This window comes from Rhipicephalus sanguineus, chromosome 1 (assembly GCF_013339695.2).
Source record: "Rhipicephalus sanguineus isolate Rsan-2018 chromosome 1, BIME_Rsan_1.4, whole genome shotgun sequence".
Lineage (NCBI taxonomy): Eukaryota > Metazoa > Arthropoda > Arachnida > Ixodida > Ixodidae > Rhipicephalus > Rhipicephalus sanguineus.
The window spans coordinates 30,691,558-30,709,056 of record NC_051176.1 but is presented as its reverse complement, the minus strand read 5'-3'; the positions used below and the strand labels follow the sequence as shown (position 1 = coordinate 30,709,056).

The 17,499-nt window shown below is 47.0% G+C and overlaps 1 protein-coding gene across 1 annotated transcript in view; it reads left to right on the top strand.

Annotated features, from left to right (window-relative positions):
• LOC125757137 (uncharacterized) overlaps positions 1–17,499 on the top strand; it is a 166,581-nt gene that overhangs the window by 60,594 nt on the left and 88,488 nt on the right. Inside the window, exon 4 of the mRNA XM_049412341.1 lies at positions 925–1,305. Within this exon, the coding sequence (XP_049268298.1) occupies positions 925–1,305 (381 nt within the window). The remainder of the gene's footprint in view (positions 1–924; positions 1,306–17,499) is intronic.

Here is a 17,499-nt window from a genome sequence, read left to right as displayed (position 1 = left end):
CGACTGTCGCGGGCGGTGGCGCAGGGGCTGTCATCGTTGCCGCCGTCATGGTCATGGCCTTTGTCTTCGGGATCTTATCGGGTAGAAGCCCGCACTCAGGTGCTAGACCTCGTTGTCTGCAGCTGGCTCGCTGGTCGGGGTTGGCGTCGATGTCTTCTTTGCGACTTGGACTTGGTTCATGGCTTGACGGCGGCGTCCGGAACATGAACGAACAGCACCTCCACCAGATGTTACGTGGTCGCGACGTTGACGAAGGCAGCAGTGGGGAGTTCAAGATGAAACTTTATTTGCGCGAACCTGTACCCAGCAAATGAAAACCCAAACTACAGAAATACGCGCTGTGCACTGATAGCGGCGAACAGAGCGTCGATAATCATCTGCGGCTAGGCGCGCCGGCATTTATAAATGTGGCATCGAACATTCGAGTCTTATCGCTGGTGGCTGCGCTTCTTCCAGAACAAACTGAACTGTTCGCGTTTGCGCGCTCAGGCCTTTCGGAGGATTCTAAAAATAATCTTAAAGTTTCCTAGACAACTGGGCGCGGCCTGTGGAAGGCAGTGGCTGTACGTGTAGCGGATCGGTTGCATAGAAATACAAAAAGGAGTGCACGTTGCATTGTAGCACTGAACGTTGACAGATCTTCAGTCCTCATCTCGTAGACTAACATATGCTATCCAAAATCTATTGTCATCATTTTGTAAGCAACGGAGTTGTACACATGTGTTGAAAAAAAATTGTTTTCCTTTGTGTTGCTTGCAAATGCGCCTGCACGGGCTGCTTTTCAACCTATTTATTAGCGTGGCACCTACTGTGATAACATGTTGGAAGCTAACGCTGTGTCTGTCTGTTATTCTGTCCTCTGTCGTGTTCCTACAGTGCGCTAAAACAGTGAAAGGAAAAAGTACGTTTCTCCCTTGACTACAGGTCGCATCAGTTACGTCCCCAGGACGCTGTACGCTGAGGCTGTTCGGGCCACTCCTTCGCCGAAGTCCAGCAGCGAGGAATCGCCGGCTAGCTTGGAGCAGCGCGAGCCTCGGCCCTTGTTCTATCTCTCCTCGGCGGCCAGCAGCTTCACCGATGAACCGGCAAGAAGCACCAGCACGCCTGTAGGCATGTTGTACTCCACCCCGCTGAGGGTAATCTCCTTGCCAGACACCAGTGCTGCCCACGCGCCTCACTATCCGCGCGGGCTGTTCGTCACGAAAGCAGCAAGCGCCGACAGAACGCAGCGTGCGGGCCGCCGTCGCCGCCGCCAGGTCCTGGACCGCGGGGAGACGCATGTCCTCGCCAAACTGCCCGAACCAGGTGCGTGAATTTATTAGGCGCGTTGCTGCACGCGTTGCTCAGCTCGAACACCCGGGTGCGATCACGACGGCGCGCACTGTGCGAATGTTCGCGATAAGTGCGGCATGATACCTTCTCACAAAGGCTTGAACATCTTAGTTCTCATAGCGAAATAGGAACTGTGCATAATAAGTATCAGCGGAATCATTTTCCACGTCTTCTTCAACGGCGAACGTGCCCATGTTCGCAGTTTGAGGAACAGTGACGTTTGTTCTTCGCATGCGCAAGGCCCGAATTTGGGAGGAATTCCGCTTGCAGGCCAACTTGAACGCGCTGCTCTTTTGTGGCAGGCAGCTGGTCCCCTGAAGAAATCATCATCATCATCATTATCCTCATCAGCCTGTCTACGCCCACTGCAGGGCAAAGGCCTCTCCCATGTTCCGCCAATCAACCCGATCCTGTGCTTTCTGCTGCCACGTTATACATACAAACTTCTTAATCTCATCCACCCACCTAATTTTCTGTCTCCCCCTCACGCGTTTGCCATCTCTTGGAATCCAGTCAGTTACCCTTAATGACCACCGGTTATCCTGCCGACGTGCTACGTGCCCGGCCGATATCCATTTCTTCTTCTTGATTTCAGCTATGATGTCCTTAACCCCCGTTAGTTCCCTGACCCACTCTGCTCTCTTCCTGTCTCTTAAGGTTACACATATCATTTTGCTTTCCATCGCTCGCTGCGTCGTCCTCAATTTAAGTTGAACCCTCTTTGCAAGCCTCCAGGTTTCTGCTCCGTAGGTAAGTACCGGTAAGATGCAGCTGTTATATACCTTCCTCTTGAGGGATAGTGGTAGACTACCATTCATGATTTGATAATGCTTGCCGAATGAGCGCCATCCCATTCATATTCTTCTAGTTATTTCACTCTCATGGTTCGGCTCCGCGGTTACTACCTGTCCTAAGTAGACGTACTCCTTTACAACTTCCAGTGTCTCGCCACCTATCGCAAAGCGCTGTTCTCTGCCAAGATTGTTCCACATTACTTTAATATTATGCATATAATTTTCGGACCTACTCTTGTACTTTCCGTATCCAGTTTAGTAATCATGAGCTGTAATCCGTCTCCCGCTTTACTCATCAATGCAATGTCATCAGCGAATCGCAAGTTACTGAGATACTCTCCATTAACTCTTATTCCTAATTCTTCCAAATCTAGGGCCCTGAAAACCTCCTGTAAACACGCGTTGAATAGCATTGGAGAGATCGTGTCTCCCTGCCGTACGCCCTTCTTTATTGGGATTCTGTCGCTTTTTTTTATGGAGGACTATAGTGGCTGTGGATCCGCTGTAGATTTCTTCCATTATGTTTATATAGTCTTCGTCGATGCCCTGATTCCGCAGTGCCTGCATGACTGCTGATGTCTCCACCGAATCAAATGCCTTCTCGTAATCTATGAAGGCTATGTGTAGGGGTTGGTTGTATTCCGCGCATTTCTCTATCACCTGATTGATAGTATGCATATAGTCTATTGTTGAGAAGGCTGTACGAAATCCTGCCTGGTCATTTGGTTGATTGAACTCTAATGTCGCATTAATTCTGTTAGCAATTACTTTTGTAAATAGCTTGTAAACAACGGACAGTAAGCTGATGGGCCTGTAATTTTTCAGGTCCTTGACGTCCCCTTTCTTATGGATCAAGATGATGTTGGCATTCTTCCAAGATTCTGGTATCCTCCCCGTCGTGAGACACTTCGTATACAGGGTGGCTAGTTTTTCTAACGTAGTCTCTCCACCGTCTTTCAACAGGTCTGATGTTACCAGATCCTCACCAGCAGCTTTGCCTCTTTGCATTCCCTTTAGGCAGGGCTGGGCAAAGATACTTTGAAATCGTATTGCGATACAAGATACTCAGGCAAGAAGTATTGGAGATACAGATACAAGATACTGCCGCAATAATTGTATCCGATACGATACTTGGCAATTGTATCTTAAGATACTTCGATACATTCTCTAATTTGTTATTATAGATCCATATAATGTAGCAGCGAACGCCTATGCACGGAAATGTCTTCTTGAAAATTTCCCAACTGTGACCTATTTTGTTTAACTTTAATGAAATGTCTGTTAATATCTAAAAGTCTTGCCCTTCTTGCTCAAAGTACATTAGTTTCCTTCCAAAACAATTTATTGCGATTTGCTTTAGCTTCTTCACAGGACAACTCTTTATACAGTTCGCTGACAGCGGTTCTTGCTTGTCATTTTTGCAATTAATGGGAGTCGCTGCTCAGCTTGCCGACCAGCTAGCGGGTTGCCATATAATCACAATAACTTCTATAAGAAGCCTTCGCACGATGGCGCAAATACCAGTGTGGACTTTTGCCTTGTCCGTAAAAGACAGTTTGCACAATACCGTGTATCCGGACAGGTGTACAGCAGCAACAACGCTGGTAACGATTTTTTTTTGGGGGGGGGGGGTGGTGTGGACGCATGGTGTATGCTAGGGGTTTGAGACCTTTCGCTAGCGGCCCCGCCCGCACACATGACCATCTTCGTCCCATTTGTTTTTATTTTCTAGATAAGTATGTTCGTGAGCTACTCAGACATGACAGGTCTCAAGCTTTCCTTTCGTGAGGAACATGTGGTCACGATGTGCTGAAACATAACCGTGGAACAAAAACTCTATATTTCAGAATCCGCGTCCAGAATTCACTCGTTGTGCACATCGGTATCGATGTTTCTCTAATCCTGACTCCAAATTCCCTTCAGAAATGACCTATATATGAGACATGGGAAAGGCTTCCTTTCGAATGGCAACGTCATTTTGTTCAAACTATCTCCCACCATCTTCACTGTCCCGGCGCTTCGAACTAAATTTCGCTACTGTGGCCCGCTGGCTGTAAGCTGAGATTGAGACCCCTGGTGTATACGAAGATGACGTAAAAGAGTAATGAACTTTCATATTCTACTTATCTGCTGGCGTAAAGGATTCTTTGTTGATATCCTCACTAACGTGTAATCTTTTAGCAATTTTTCTTAAACAAGAAAACATGTGCAACACAGAGACGTCTCAGACGTATTGTATAGTTGCACGAAGCGTCGGAGGACACCGCCGTTATTCGCGCTATTGCTGTTTATAGATCCCATTAGGTGGCGATTAGTAATACGAAAAATATTTAAGAAGGCCTAAAACTGGAAAACTAATATAAGTAAAACAGAGAGGTGGTTCTGTATCAAACATTCACATTGAATGAGTACAGAAACGCAATACAGATGGCGCTCTTAATAGCAATGAGCATGAAGTATCGTCAACTTACCTATTAAGACAATAGAAAATTCAGTGCCTATGGAAAATTGCCTGAAACGGCTCGTTGGGACGCTCATGAGTAAAACGGAGCATTCAGTAAAACAAAGTTTCTCGAGTCCCCTTCCTAACATCTTTCAGATGGCTATTCTATTTTTATAATGCAAACTCAATTTCGCTATTTTCTTAAGCGGTAAGTAGAATATTTTGTACTGTATACTCAAGGCACGCCCACATAATAATATATTTGTTTTCAAAATCGCCTTGGCAACGTGTAAATGGGTAAACAGTAGTAGAAATATAAAGCAGACAGAGAATAAAGCAGAGACCTTATTTTGGGAATGCGTTACAAGAGACATACTGCAGTTACCAGACCAGAAAAACAGTACAGAGACCTAGGTAATGTATTGGATGCAAAATGACAGCAATAAAGCACTTGTGCTAATCATCAAGATATGATTTCATAAATTCTTTGAATAAATGTAGCAGGAAGTGAAAAATACGGTACGCCAAGATATTTTCTGTTGGGTAAACGCTTGATCTATTAGATCTAGCATCAGTACTAGTGGTGCTATAGTTGTTTGCATATCTTATTTACATATAAGTAATTCATTGCATGTAAGTCAATCTTTACATCCACGAGATCCTTCAAATCGCTGATATGTAAAATCTACGAGACACAAAGCGACCCCATTCTTGCACGCATCACATTTCGTTACGGAGCAAGACGCAAGAGCATCTTCAATAACGACACTGTAGCAACATCAGAATTTGCCCGATAGACGCTGCACGCAGTGGAGTACGCGGCGCAGGACAGTGGCTAAGAGCAAGTGTCGCGGCACTGGCGCAACTAAAAAGAAAAGAAATCGACAAAACAAAAGGTACGTGGGCTGGGCGTAGACGTTCGCGTGCTTGTCTTCCTCATTTTCTACCCCCACTGAATGACTCTGGCGGAAAAATAAAATAACGCCACTGCCCTTAGACTTGTTCAGATGGCTTAGTGGCACCAGTACCAGCTTGAGAAGCGGAGCTTGGCCAGCGATTATTGTTTCGCACGGTTGTGTGGCGATAGAAGTATCTTGTATCTTAAGATACACGATACATTATCGAATGTATCGAAAATACAGATACAGATACTCATCTTTCGAGAAGTATCGCGATACAGATACAAGATATCCATAGAGTATCTAAGATAGTATCTAAGATACATGTATCTTCGATACTGCCCAGCACTGCCTTTAGGGCTTTCTTTACTTCTCCTGTCAATACTGGTGGGATGTCAAATTCCTCTGGGCTATTACTGCTTCTTACGTTATCATCCTGACGGTCTCGGCTGCTGTACAGATCTCTGTAGAACTATTCCGCTACCTCAACTATTCTATCCATATTGGTTGTGACCTTGCCTTCCTTGTCCCTTAATGCATACATGTGATTTTTGTCTGATGAAATATTGCAGCGGAAAACAAGACACAGGTCTGTACAGCCGTCCAAATCTTTAACTATCGTGCGCGAGCGCCGACTTTTTTGTGCGTCAGCGCCGTACGACGGAGCCAAGTTGCAAACAGGGTGAGAGTAAGCGCATGCCCACGAAGCGCGCTCAGTGGTGCGATCTTGTACGCATTCCAAATAAACACGGAGGCGTGGAATTACATCCAGCCGCACGCGAATGGCCCTTTTGAACCGCGACAGACGTCACGGCTCTGCATTGACCAATCGCGTGCGGTCACGTGCGGCTGGATGTACTGCCACGCCTCCGTGTTTATTTTGTAACGCGTACAAGATCGCACCACAGCTGGACCCATCGTCTGCTTGGTTGTTCCTTCGTGAGAACGTCACGCTGCGTTAACTCACTTCAGACGAACAGGCAGCGCGTCTTGCTCGCATCTTATATTCCGAAGATCAGCAAGCGACCGAGAAAATGAAATCCGCAGACGTCACACGCCCGCGCGCACGAGATGAGCTGACAAATGTGGATCGTTAATTTGTTATCTGGCGACGCAAACGCTTTTTTGTTTCCTTGTTAGAGGGGAGCTTACCCTCGCCCGTTTTGCAACCTGGCTCCGCCGTACGGCGCTGACGCACAAAAACAAGTCGGCGCTCGCGCACGATAGTCAAAGATTCGACCGGCTGTACCTGTCTGTCCCTTGTGTTGTTTTGCGCTACAATATTTCTTCAAGAAGTCAAGAACCATCTAACCCAAGAAAATGTTTTGCTAAGCTTGTCCCTTCTTCGAATGGAAAGAAAGAACTGACCGTCCCTGGTTTCAGTTTTCTTTTCATTTGCACTTTTTATGTCATATCACTGGCAAGGTACCGTCGCGACGGAAAGAAATGCGTTCAGCTGAAAGCGTGGCTTTCGGCCCGGTTGAACTCCGACATGCCTTGACTGTCGATAGGCGAATCCGTACTTTCGGCCGGCATCACCGCAGCGCTGGAACGTTGCTCTGGGTAGCGCCTTAGAGTATCTCACAATAATACCTAGGGTAAACTCTGGAGCCACAGCCTATGCGAATTTCTCAAGGAGCGCCGTTGCCGTGACGGGAATGACGGTATATGTCTGCGAGGCTTGTGTTGGCTGGTGTTGAGCGAGGCTTCGGCTAAACAGCGGATACGACTGCGCAAATAAAGCTTCTTTAAAAGAAAACTTTTATGAATGGATCTCATTCACGTGTGTTATATTCTAGAATAAAAGTCCACCCACTTGTACGGCATAACCAAACAACGAAAGAAAGAAACAGACGACGAGCAGTCGCAGAGTGAGCGCTGGCTTTGTCGTCTGCCTTCCAAGTTTAGCGGCCGTTCGGTATTTTGTAGGCTTCGTAAAATTGTACATCAATGCATAAGTTGACAAAGTTAAATAAAACTTGTTTCTGTGCAATGATGTAAACGAAATAGCTTACTACGTGCTCCTTCAGTGTGAAATCAACCATTTTGACACAACAAACGCGTTGAAGCCAGACGTGTCTTCTAGGTGTCCGGGCTCTTCATGAACGATACCAGTCCGAGCCAAGTCCGAAGCTCGCATGCATACAACAGCTCACTAGCGCCAGATTTCCCTCTAGGTAATTGTGAGAAACTCTATGGCTGGCGCTATCGTACCACGTGTGTGTTCCGAGTGCTAGACATGACTAGCAGATTATAAGCGCGTGCGGTGCCTCGTGCGCTGCTGTTTCGAATCGGACATGCAACGCCACTGCATCGACTGGTGGGGACTGCCGGCGGAAAGTCCCTGTTTCCTCCTCACAGTCGCGCCCGGTTTTCAATGGCTTCCAGCAACACGAACGTCCTAACACGGCGAAAAAAAAAATCTACTTCTACAAACTACTGAGTGTGTGGATGCAATAGATGTACACTCTAAACACAGGAACCTATGATGTAACATTTGGGCGTGAGTAACTTATAAAATAAAAGTTACAATGGGGGTCTTTTTATGTTCTCGCTATTTTTGTGGTACCTTAAAGTTACAAAGCCCACAGTGAGAGCAAAGTATAGGTTACCAGCGCGAAAAGCGCAATGTAACCTGTACGTAGTATCCTATGAACAACGTAAGTAACCTACACACTAAACAAAAGTAACTAGAAAAGGGAGTAAAGTGCTTGTCCTCTAGCGCATTCCTTGTTTTGGTGTTTTAACTACGTACAACTCGAGGTAAAAATTTCCTGTCATGCTGAGTTTTTGAACGCAGAAACAGCAGTAATTATTTACCCCACTGAGGTTTTCAGCGAGTACACTCAGAGTAATTTTTTACTGCCTTTACAGTTTTTCCGATGATTTCTGAGAGTTATTTCTCGGTCGACAGTTTCTTGCGGCTGATGTAGCAGTATTTACTTACTCACTTAACTCGGTTTTCGCGGCTATTTCTGGTGGTTAAAAAATCTTAAGGGGTGCGATTGCACCAAGATCTATCGAAATTTGAATTTAATCAGCGTAGAAAACACAACATCCATAATATGTACAGAAACACACACACACACACACACACACACACACACACACACACACACACACACACACACACACACACACACACACACACACACACACACACACACACACACACACACACACACACACACACACACACACACACACACACACACACACACACACACACACACACACACACACACACACACACACACACACACACACACACACACACACACACACACACACACACACATGCTCGCGCTGCACCGCCTTACACCGGCCACCCGGTATATATAGGCTTCGCATATTGACCTGCCCTGTAGTGCCGGTAGGAGACATGGTTTGCGTGCTTGAACAAGAAAGATTCACAGCGTGCGTGTAAACTTTTAAGGTTGGCAGCAAGTCGCAAGAAGTCACACCGCCCTCTTAGTATAAAGCCGTCTTATCTCACCTTTTTGATTATCCAGTTATTCGCTGGCACTTCGTCGTGTTGGCCGCACCTGCGCTAGCAATGCTGATGCACAAACCCGCAAAATATACCTAAGCACACACAAACCACGGCCACTGAATAATTTTTTCAATGAGCAGCGGTGCACAGACACAGTAGAAGCACATATCCAGGAAAGCCGGCGAAGAAGAGAGGCGTCGCGCCTGCACCGGCATCTTACCGACGGCGTCGCTAGGCCTTTTTTGAGGGGCACGGCTATGCGATGAACGACAGCTGGCGATCACAGAATGCATCTCCTGTGCGATTTTCGTCGTCGTTATTTTAGACAGAAATTAAAAAAAAATTGCAGTGGCTTAGCTCGGCTATGCCAGGATATACGTATAGGTTCAGGTGATTGTCTAGTATTATTAGCCTTCTTCTGTTCATTCTTCGTACGCTGAACCTCTAATTGCCAGGCAACTACTTCGGGATTCGATGAGATAAGCTTCTCGGCTCTTCTGCGCCGTTGAGCAGCATTTGCGCTCTCCTTCTCCATGGCGTTACCCACCTGCAAACGCCAATCAGAGGCGCTATCAAGCGGCTCCAGCGCAGTGTCAGATGGCGACTGCACAGCGAAGGCGAATGGCTGCGCGCGCGCCGGTGCCAGTGTGTCTGCCATGGCTACGACGTCACTCCTCTCGAATGCGCAGACCACCAGCGGCGAGTCGCGCGGCGGCGGTGGCGGAGTCTGCGCGCGCGCTGGCGCCAGTGTGTCTGCCGCGGCTACGACGCCATTCCTCTCGAACGCACAGACCAGCAGCGGCGAGTCGCGCGCGGCGATGGCGGAGAGCGCGTGAGCATAGAGTTTCCTAAAATTAACTAGAGGGTACTCTGGCGCAGCGATCGTTCAGCCACCATGGGAATGATGGGTAGTACACGGATTTGCCTAGTCTTCGTACTTGCGGGCTTCGAACGCACTTGTGGCTTTGTTTATTGCTGTGTTTTGGTTTTCTTTCGGCTAAAACAATGGAGCGTTGTGAACTTCGTGACCAGATTTGAATTGGTGAGCCTAAAGAAGTAAAAGTGGTGAAGTGGAACTGCTGATCTTTGCTGAACTTCGTTTTGTGACGAAGCGGATGCAGGTGACGCGGAGCCAAACGGAGCCGAAAGAACGAAGTTTAGACAAATCCGTGTGCTACCCATCATTCCCATGCTGGCTGAAGCGCCATGCGTTGCAGCTCCCATAGACACTAGCACCAGAGTTCCATTTAGTGTATCTATATGAAACTCTATGCGCGTGAGATGCCGGCTCTGGTGAGCCAGCTGTGTGACAGCACTGATCCTCGCGCATGCGCAGCACGGCTCATGAGGATCCACGCGAAGTCGGCTCCGGCTAGGCAAGTGTAGTTAACGCTACAAAATACGTGTCCGCTACTCGCGGCGTCTTACGGAGCGATGCATTTACAACGAACGAGACGGCTCGCAGGCCCGGTTTTCACCGTGCTCGTACTCGCAGTGCACCGGCGGCCGCACGTTGGTTCCGCCTGCCTCGTATCGGGGCTCGCCTTCGCGCTGGATGTTTCACAGCGGTGGCCGCATGGAGCGAAATACACAGTTCGGACTGTACTTTATTCCAGCAGACACTGCTTTCTGTGAAACAACCTATGCGACGCTTGTTTCACCTGCTCCGGTGATGCACTCACACCGGCCGCTGGCTGGCTCGGTGCCGACGGCGTAGCGAAGCCTTTTCTAATCGCTTCGAAGTTGTAGCCGGTCACTATCCAGGAAGCAACCACGGGCGATCACACGAGCCTGATTTTGTTGCCGCTGAGAGTGTTCTTCGTAGCTCTTCGCGATTCGGCACGGAAGCGAGGTATCCGCTGCGTCTAGGCGCGGAGGCTTGCGCTCGTACGCGCACGACCGCTCGATGATAGAAGCACGTGAGATCCAGCCCGCTGTGCGCAGCTGGACGTCAGCGCGAGTTGACCTTGCCATCATCGCGACAAGGCATATCCAGCGTAAGCTTCTTACTCTCGCCGGTCTCCATGGCCGCTAGACAACATACGCCAACGATATGCGAAAATCTGCAATACGGCTTTCCAGCAGGTTTTTTTTCTTAGAGCAAGCCCTTTCGTTCACAGACTGCTTTTCTGGCTCGTTGCGCTTCTGCAGCTGTAGTTCCAGTCGAAGTGCGTGGACTGAGTGTCAACCATGAGGCGCGAGAATGCCATACCAGCTTTCAAAAAAAAAAAAAAAAAAAAGAAATACATTTGTGGTGTAAGCATACCTATACCTGAACTGGAAGCAGCGCTCATCTGCAGGCAAAAGCCGCCGAAGCAGGGGGAGCGGGGGCAGCTTGAGGTCACATAGTAATTAAGTCTCAAACGGTGGTGAAAAATCACTTGACATAAAACTCCCCACGTAGTAAAATTGGATTTTGACATCCTTTTACTGAGTTCCTCAGAGGCGGTGGTAAAACTATGTCATGTATCAATTTTACTCATGCATGAGGTAATTTTAGGTCCGAGGGAGCTTTCAGAGGTAATAAGTCGCAAAAACCCCAATCTCGGTTAACTCGTCTTTATCTCGGCTAACCATGTTTTATCCAACAGTTAAGCCAGCCTGCTCAACTAAGGTGCCAGTGCAGTATGGAGAGTAAGCGGTGACCGCAGGGAAGAAAAGGGGGATATGACTCATGGGCAGGACCATTTGTTGGGGCCTTTTTGTCGATCGTTTTCCCGGCGCTCTATGTTGGTGCGCTAGGCACGGACGCCTTGTTGCAATGCATATACGACGTTAATGTTACGCATAAGCGACAATTTAGAGCAGCAAAACGTAAATTTTGCTGTTCCAAATCTCGCTTCGTGAGTGCTACAGCTGCACTAGGGCAGTGAGTAATTGTTATGAAATGGTTGAAAGTAATATTGGATTGCTTTAAGTGTGATAGCATGATGTATTTGAGAAAAGAGTTTGATTCTGTGGTTAATATTAATGATTACTTTTGCTTCATCTTATTTACTTTTCTCCATATCTGCATCGAAGTCAGTTTAAAAGGTAACCAGGAGGGAAAGCTGAGAGCAGTGTCGGAAGCGTTTTCATGCAAAGAACTACGTGGATGCACATTCATCGACGTGACGCGGCAGCGGATAAGCAACCGCATGCCTATAAAAGCGTGGCCCAAGAATAAACACGTATTATTCCTTGTTCTGCAACTGACACTGTTGTTTCTTTGAGTACGGCAGCTTGGCTGCCTAACTCTACTACACTGGCGACAAAAATTGGATCCAGTCGGCTTTCCACGTGCTTCATCTGTTGCTGCTGAAGTGAAGACGACGCCCGCGTGGGCGTCACTGCAATGGCGAAGGCGGGAAAAATTGACAATTTTGATGAAAGGATGCTCAGGCGTATCTGCCGGGGGGGGGGGGGCAAGGGGAACGCTAGCCCCCCCCCCCCCACACTGAGAATTGTTAGGGGGGCGGAGCCCCTCCACTTTCGACAGTAGTTATTGTCGGCTGCAGACGGGGAAACTAAGAAGTCAGGCAAAGTTTTACTTGAACGCAGTAATAACGTAATTATGTAATAAAATTTGTCCTGCGAGTCTGCTGTGACGACTGTCCTCCGTGTGCCATGACCACGCACTGTAGGCTACCTGCGGTGCGGGTTGCCTATTCCACGCTTGCGCGCCTTGCGCTCGAGCATCGAAGAGGAAGCTATCGCTCAGCAGGGGCTCTATAACATTACAGCAATCTGTCATGATTGTATTTTGTTCTGCCTGGCCTGAAATTTAAGTAATCGGCGACGCAAATATGGGCGGGAACCAGTAAATGTTTTATAGCCTGATCAAACGCTCTCCTTTTTCAGGAAATTCAGCTTCTTTCTTTGAAAAATGAATAGCATCGCCACTGCTCCATATCCAAACTGCAGTGAGTTGATCAGTGTGCAGAAGTGTCCAGTATTTTAGTTGTGCCTAGCCAGGACAGCTAAAATAGGTTCCCACTCTAGTCTCCAATTAGCCTGCTTCACTTTGCTTATCATATGGTAGCCTGCAGCGATCCCGGCGGATTTTACTGTAACAAGGCAGTGGATTCGAGCACATTGAGAAGCCCAGCTTTCAAGTTTGGCCCGTTACTTGATCTACCTCACCAGGGGGATGATGAGCGTCCACGAATATTTGGACTAAGAAGGCTGCCTACCTGCAAAGGATTGTGTCTGTTCCTAATAATGTTTATTTATCTCTCTACCTCTCAGCCAGCAGCGATGAGTTCACAGAGTTGCACACGCGCAAGAACAGCTCAACATCGTTATACTACAACTGAAAGTATCTATTATATACACAATTACACAAATAAATCCATCTCGCCCCCTGCTATAAGCAGCCGCTGCCAATGTGATTGTCGGGCAGCCTTCTTAAATTACGTTCAGAAAGACACACTGTCTGGCTATTCCGAAAAAATGAGTCATTGTTCAGCACAGTTGTGTGCTGCTTATTGCGCAAACTTCATTGTGTGAGCAAGCCATCAATAACTTTGTCACCTAAAGAGTTGGGATTCTTGCGCAAGCGGTCATTTACAGTTTTATCCTGTCATGAGTTTGCTTAGGTGAAGTGGTTTTTTACGCATTTTCTGAGTGAGCCCACGTGTTCAGCTGTCTGCCTGATTTTGATGGTATATAATCGGTCTGGTTCTTAAAAATAAACATGTTGTTGCTAGTAGCGCTGTGTGGTGTTCCTGTGTGCCTTCTCGTGTCCGTGTTTCCTTTCGCGCTACGCCAAAAGCTCTTCATTTTACCGCCGCGAGTTTTCGCAGACCTGTAACGTCGCGTAACAAAGAGGCGATTTTATGGCACATTGGAAATGCTTGACGAATCGCGAAGAACCAATGATAAACAATACGCCGTATTGAAAATAGTTCATTATTATTATTTTTTGACGCAGTCTTGCGTAAGTGGTAATTACGCAGAGGATCACTTACGCGTCATTTGTTGCGTCGTTTTACGAGCAGTGCTGTCACCATGACCCAGAAAATTTCGAATAATCATTAACAGCTAACGACATATACGGAAGGAAAAAATGCGGGGTAGTTAAACTTTATAATCGCACATTTTGTCAAGGAAAACTTGAGCTTACACAGTTTACGTAGGATATTTACTTGAAGGAACTGGAGGGGAGGAGTAAACGGCCACTTAACCGCTTTCCCGTCCACCCCCCACCCAAGCTGGGAAAAGTGGGAGGGCAAGGAACGACACCTGGCATATAAATTGGTAGTCATTTATAATCGTATAACTATACACAACCAGTTCAATGTGGTTGCCTTAAGTATTAATCGACTGAACTTGGTCTTCTTCTTAAAAAAGACTTTATATTAGAGGGCTCTAACAGTAAAGAAATTGGCACTCGGCTTACCCTGAACACTTCTGCGAAGCACCTTGCTTTGTCAGCCACATGTTTTGTTTAACAAGTGAGAATTTAAGGCACTAGAGTCATAGCCATTTCTTCATACTCATCGTATTTACAACGCCAAACTAAGACTGGGAAGCTTGCTGATGCAATGCTCAGATGATCAGATTAAATTTGGGTCTACTTTTTAAACTTCACTGTAATATTTGCAAAATGCGATGAAACACTGCAGTGTTGTCGTGGTATAGCGCGGCCCAGCCTGTACAATCTGTTTGTGCAGATTATTCCTCGATTTAAAACGAACAGTTTTGAAAAACAAGTCATCTGATCAGCTTTATGAATCTAAAGAAAATCACCTCAAGTCAAATATATATATATATATATATATATATATATATATATATATATATGCATGTGTTTGTGTGTGTATATATATATCCGCCAGACAGAGTGAGCGGCGCCAGCCCCCCCTCTCGCGATCCAGTTGGTACGCCACTGGGAGTGATAGCTTCGAGCCCTACCTGGAAATGTTTGAGCTTTACGTCTCGGCAAATGATGTGACAAAAAGCAAGAAGCTAGCTGTATTCTTGACAGTTGTAGGCCCTCGGGTGCATGAGGTACTGAAGAACATGTGAATACCACACTGGCTAGCCAGCAAAACGTATGACGAGGCAACGACTCTGTTGAAAAGTCACTACAGTCCCCGAAAGGCCGTGATAATCGAAAGGTGCTGATTTAACCGAAGGGTGCAGTTGGAACAAGAGACTGTGGCCGAATTCGTGGTGCAGCTAAAGCAGCTGGCTAGAAGTTGCGACTTTTGAAAGTTTCTCCACGAAGCGCTTAGAGACAGGCTTGTTGCCGGGCAGGGCTGGGCAGTGTCGCGATACAAGAGTATCGCGATAGTATTTCAGAGATACTTTTGAGTATCTGTATTTCTGTATCGAGATACATTTGAAAAATGTATTTGTATCTCAGTAGTGCAATACATTTACGATGTATCGCCTGTATCGCGATACTATGCAGGACACGGGTATTTCGTTACATTGTTGTATCGGAAATGAGTTGAGGCGTGTTTCCAATGGGGGAATGGCGTTTTTTTTCTTTTCTGTGCCAAGCCAAGCAAAGGCGCGCCGCGGGTCGCCGACAGATAGGGCGGTGATGGTTTCCCCTCAAGCATAGAATGGTCCATGTGGTAAAGCGCGCGACTTCGCAGACGGCAGACGGCAGAATTGCGGGGGCAGTGTTGTCGGCCTCTGCCGACGAAAGTCGCTGTGTCTTAAGGTCAGTGCAGCACGCCTAATTTTTTTCGGGTGGCAAGCCATTACTTCGCGACCCCCCGCGCGGATACCGCCTTGGAACAGGCTTTGCAATGCTTCGTATGCGTTCAGTTCTCAAAGCGGCGGCACTTCCAAAAGCAGTTCCCGTAGTCGCGGCGGAAGTGACTAGAAGATCACTAGAAGTGACTAGGCTATCTTTGACGCGCTTTCAACCACCTCTCCAATGTCAGGGTGCGTTCCTAATTGATTACATGCGTGAAACAGTCTTTTGTGATAGCAGGCTCCCCCACCGCCGGAGCCGACTTCGCCTGTTGCGGCTTTCTGAAATGGGTGCTGGTAGCGTCGGTGGTGGTGACAGCTTCATTGAAGCCGACAGGGTCAGACGGCTGAGGATTCCTAAAATGGGGACAGACTTCGGATTCTGAACAGTCAGAACAACCCAAGTGAAGGCGGAAGTGTTTCGGTATCTAGGTGACCCGAGAAGAGATATCGCCATGCTTCAGGGCAATACGGCAATGAAGGCGATATTTATTCACTATAACACGAATTTGTGCTCGCCTTCAGCGATAGACCGACTTTTTTTTCTTTCGTGAGTCTTGTGTTGAGGCTGAACCGACACTGTTAGAAGACAGCCTATTTGAGAAGCCTACACGGCAACCTTCTCAGCAAAGCAGACCTTCAAAATAAATGTGTGCTTTTTCTCAATTCACTGGTGTTCATTAGTGAATCGAGTGATTTGCTTAAAGTGTGCTATGTCTAGCATAGCTTAGTTTGTTCGCCAAGTATGTCGATTTCGGTGTCCAATCCTTGTTACTGTTGCTATGAAATAGTGTAATTTTATTGCAATTGATACTTGTAATTATGTCATTATTACTAATTATGTACGGTCCACCCCCCTCCCCTGCAATATCTTAATGGCGCTGTGGGTACTGTAATAAATAAATAAATAAATGACTGAACGTTTCGATGCGCTGTAACTTTAATTACAACATTATGCTGCACTAATAAGTGTCTTTGCGTAGTATGAGCATCCTTGAAATAAAAAAAGTATTCCAGTATCTGTATCGCTGTAACTGTATTCCGGAATACTTTTTTCTTCTTATTGCAAAAGTATCTCCGCAACATCCCATTACGTTAAAGGCAAATGTATCTCAGCATCTGTATTTTAGGCTTCCAGTTCATGTATTTCGATATCTGTATTCCGGAATACTCTTCTGAGTATCTCTGCCCAGCCCTGTTGCCGGGCTATGCTGCACCGATACAAAACGCGAGCTGTTCGCAGCTGAAAAACTCACATTCGAAGAGGCGTGTAAAATTGCTTTAAACCGTGAGCTAGCCTCCACACAGACCCGGCAAATGTCGTTAGAATAGCACCGAGGTAGTTCACAAAAGCGCTCCAGACTAGAGTTGATGTTCTCAGGCAAAGCAGTCGTAGCAGGGACAGCTGTCGGGGCAGAACTGAGTGCCCAGAGTGTTTCCGTTGCGGTAAGCGCCATACTTCGGAAAGTTGCCCATATCGCAAGTATAAGTGCCATAATTGCGGGGAGCAAGGTCACTTGCGAACAATGTGCAGGTAGCGCCCCGGCAGACCAAAATCACTCAATGCAATCGATAGTCCGGCAGAGGATTCGGACGAAGAGCAAGAAATATACACTATAAAAATGAATAAGTCTGCTTACTATGTCACTGTCAGGAATGAAGGACGAGCCTTCAAGATGAAGATAGATACAAGGTCTTCCGTCACCGTCATGCCGAAATCCGTTTTTCAGCGCGAGTTTCCTCAACTGACTATCAGGAAAGCGACTGTTCCTTTAAGGACATACACAGGGGAACTGGTGCCGGTTGTAGGATCAGTGAACTTGCGAGTCGAGCACGGTGATCAAACTG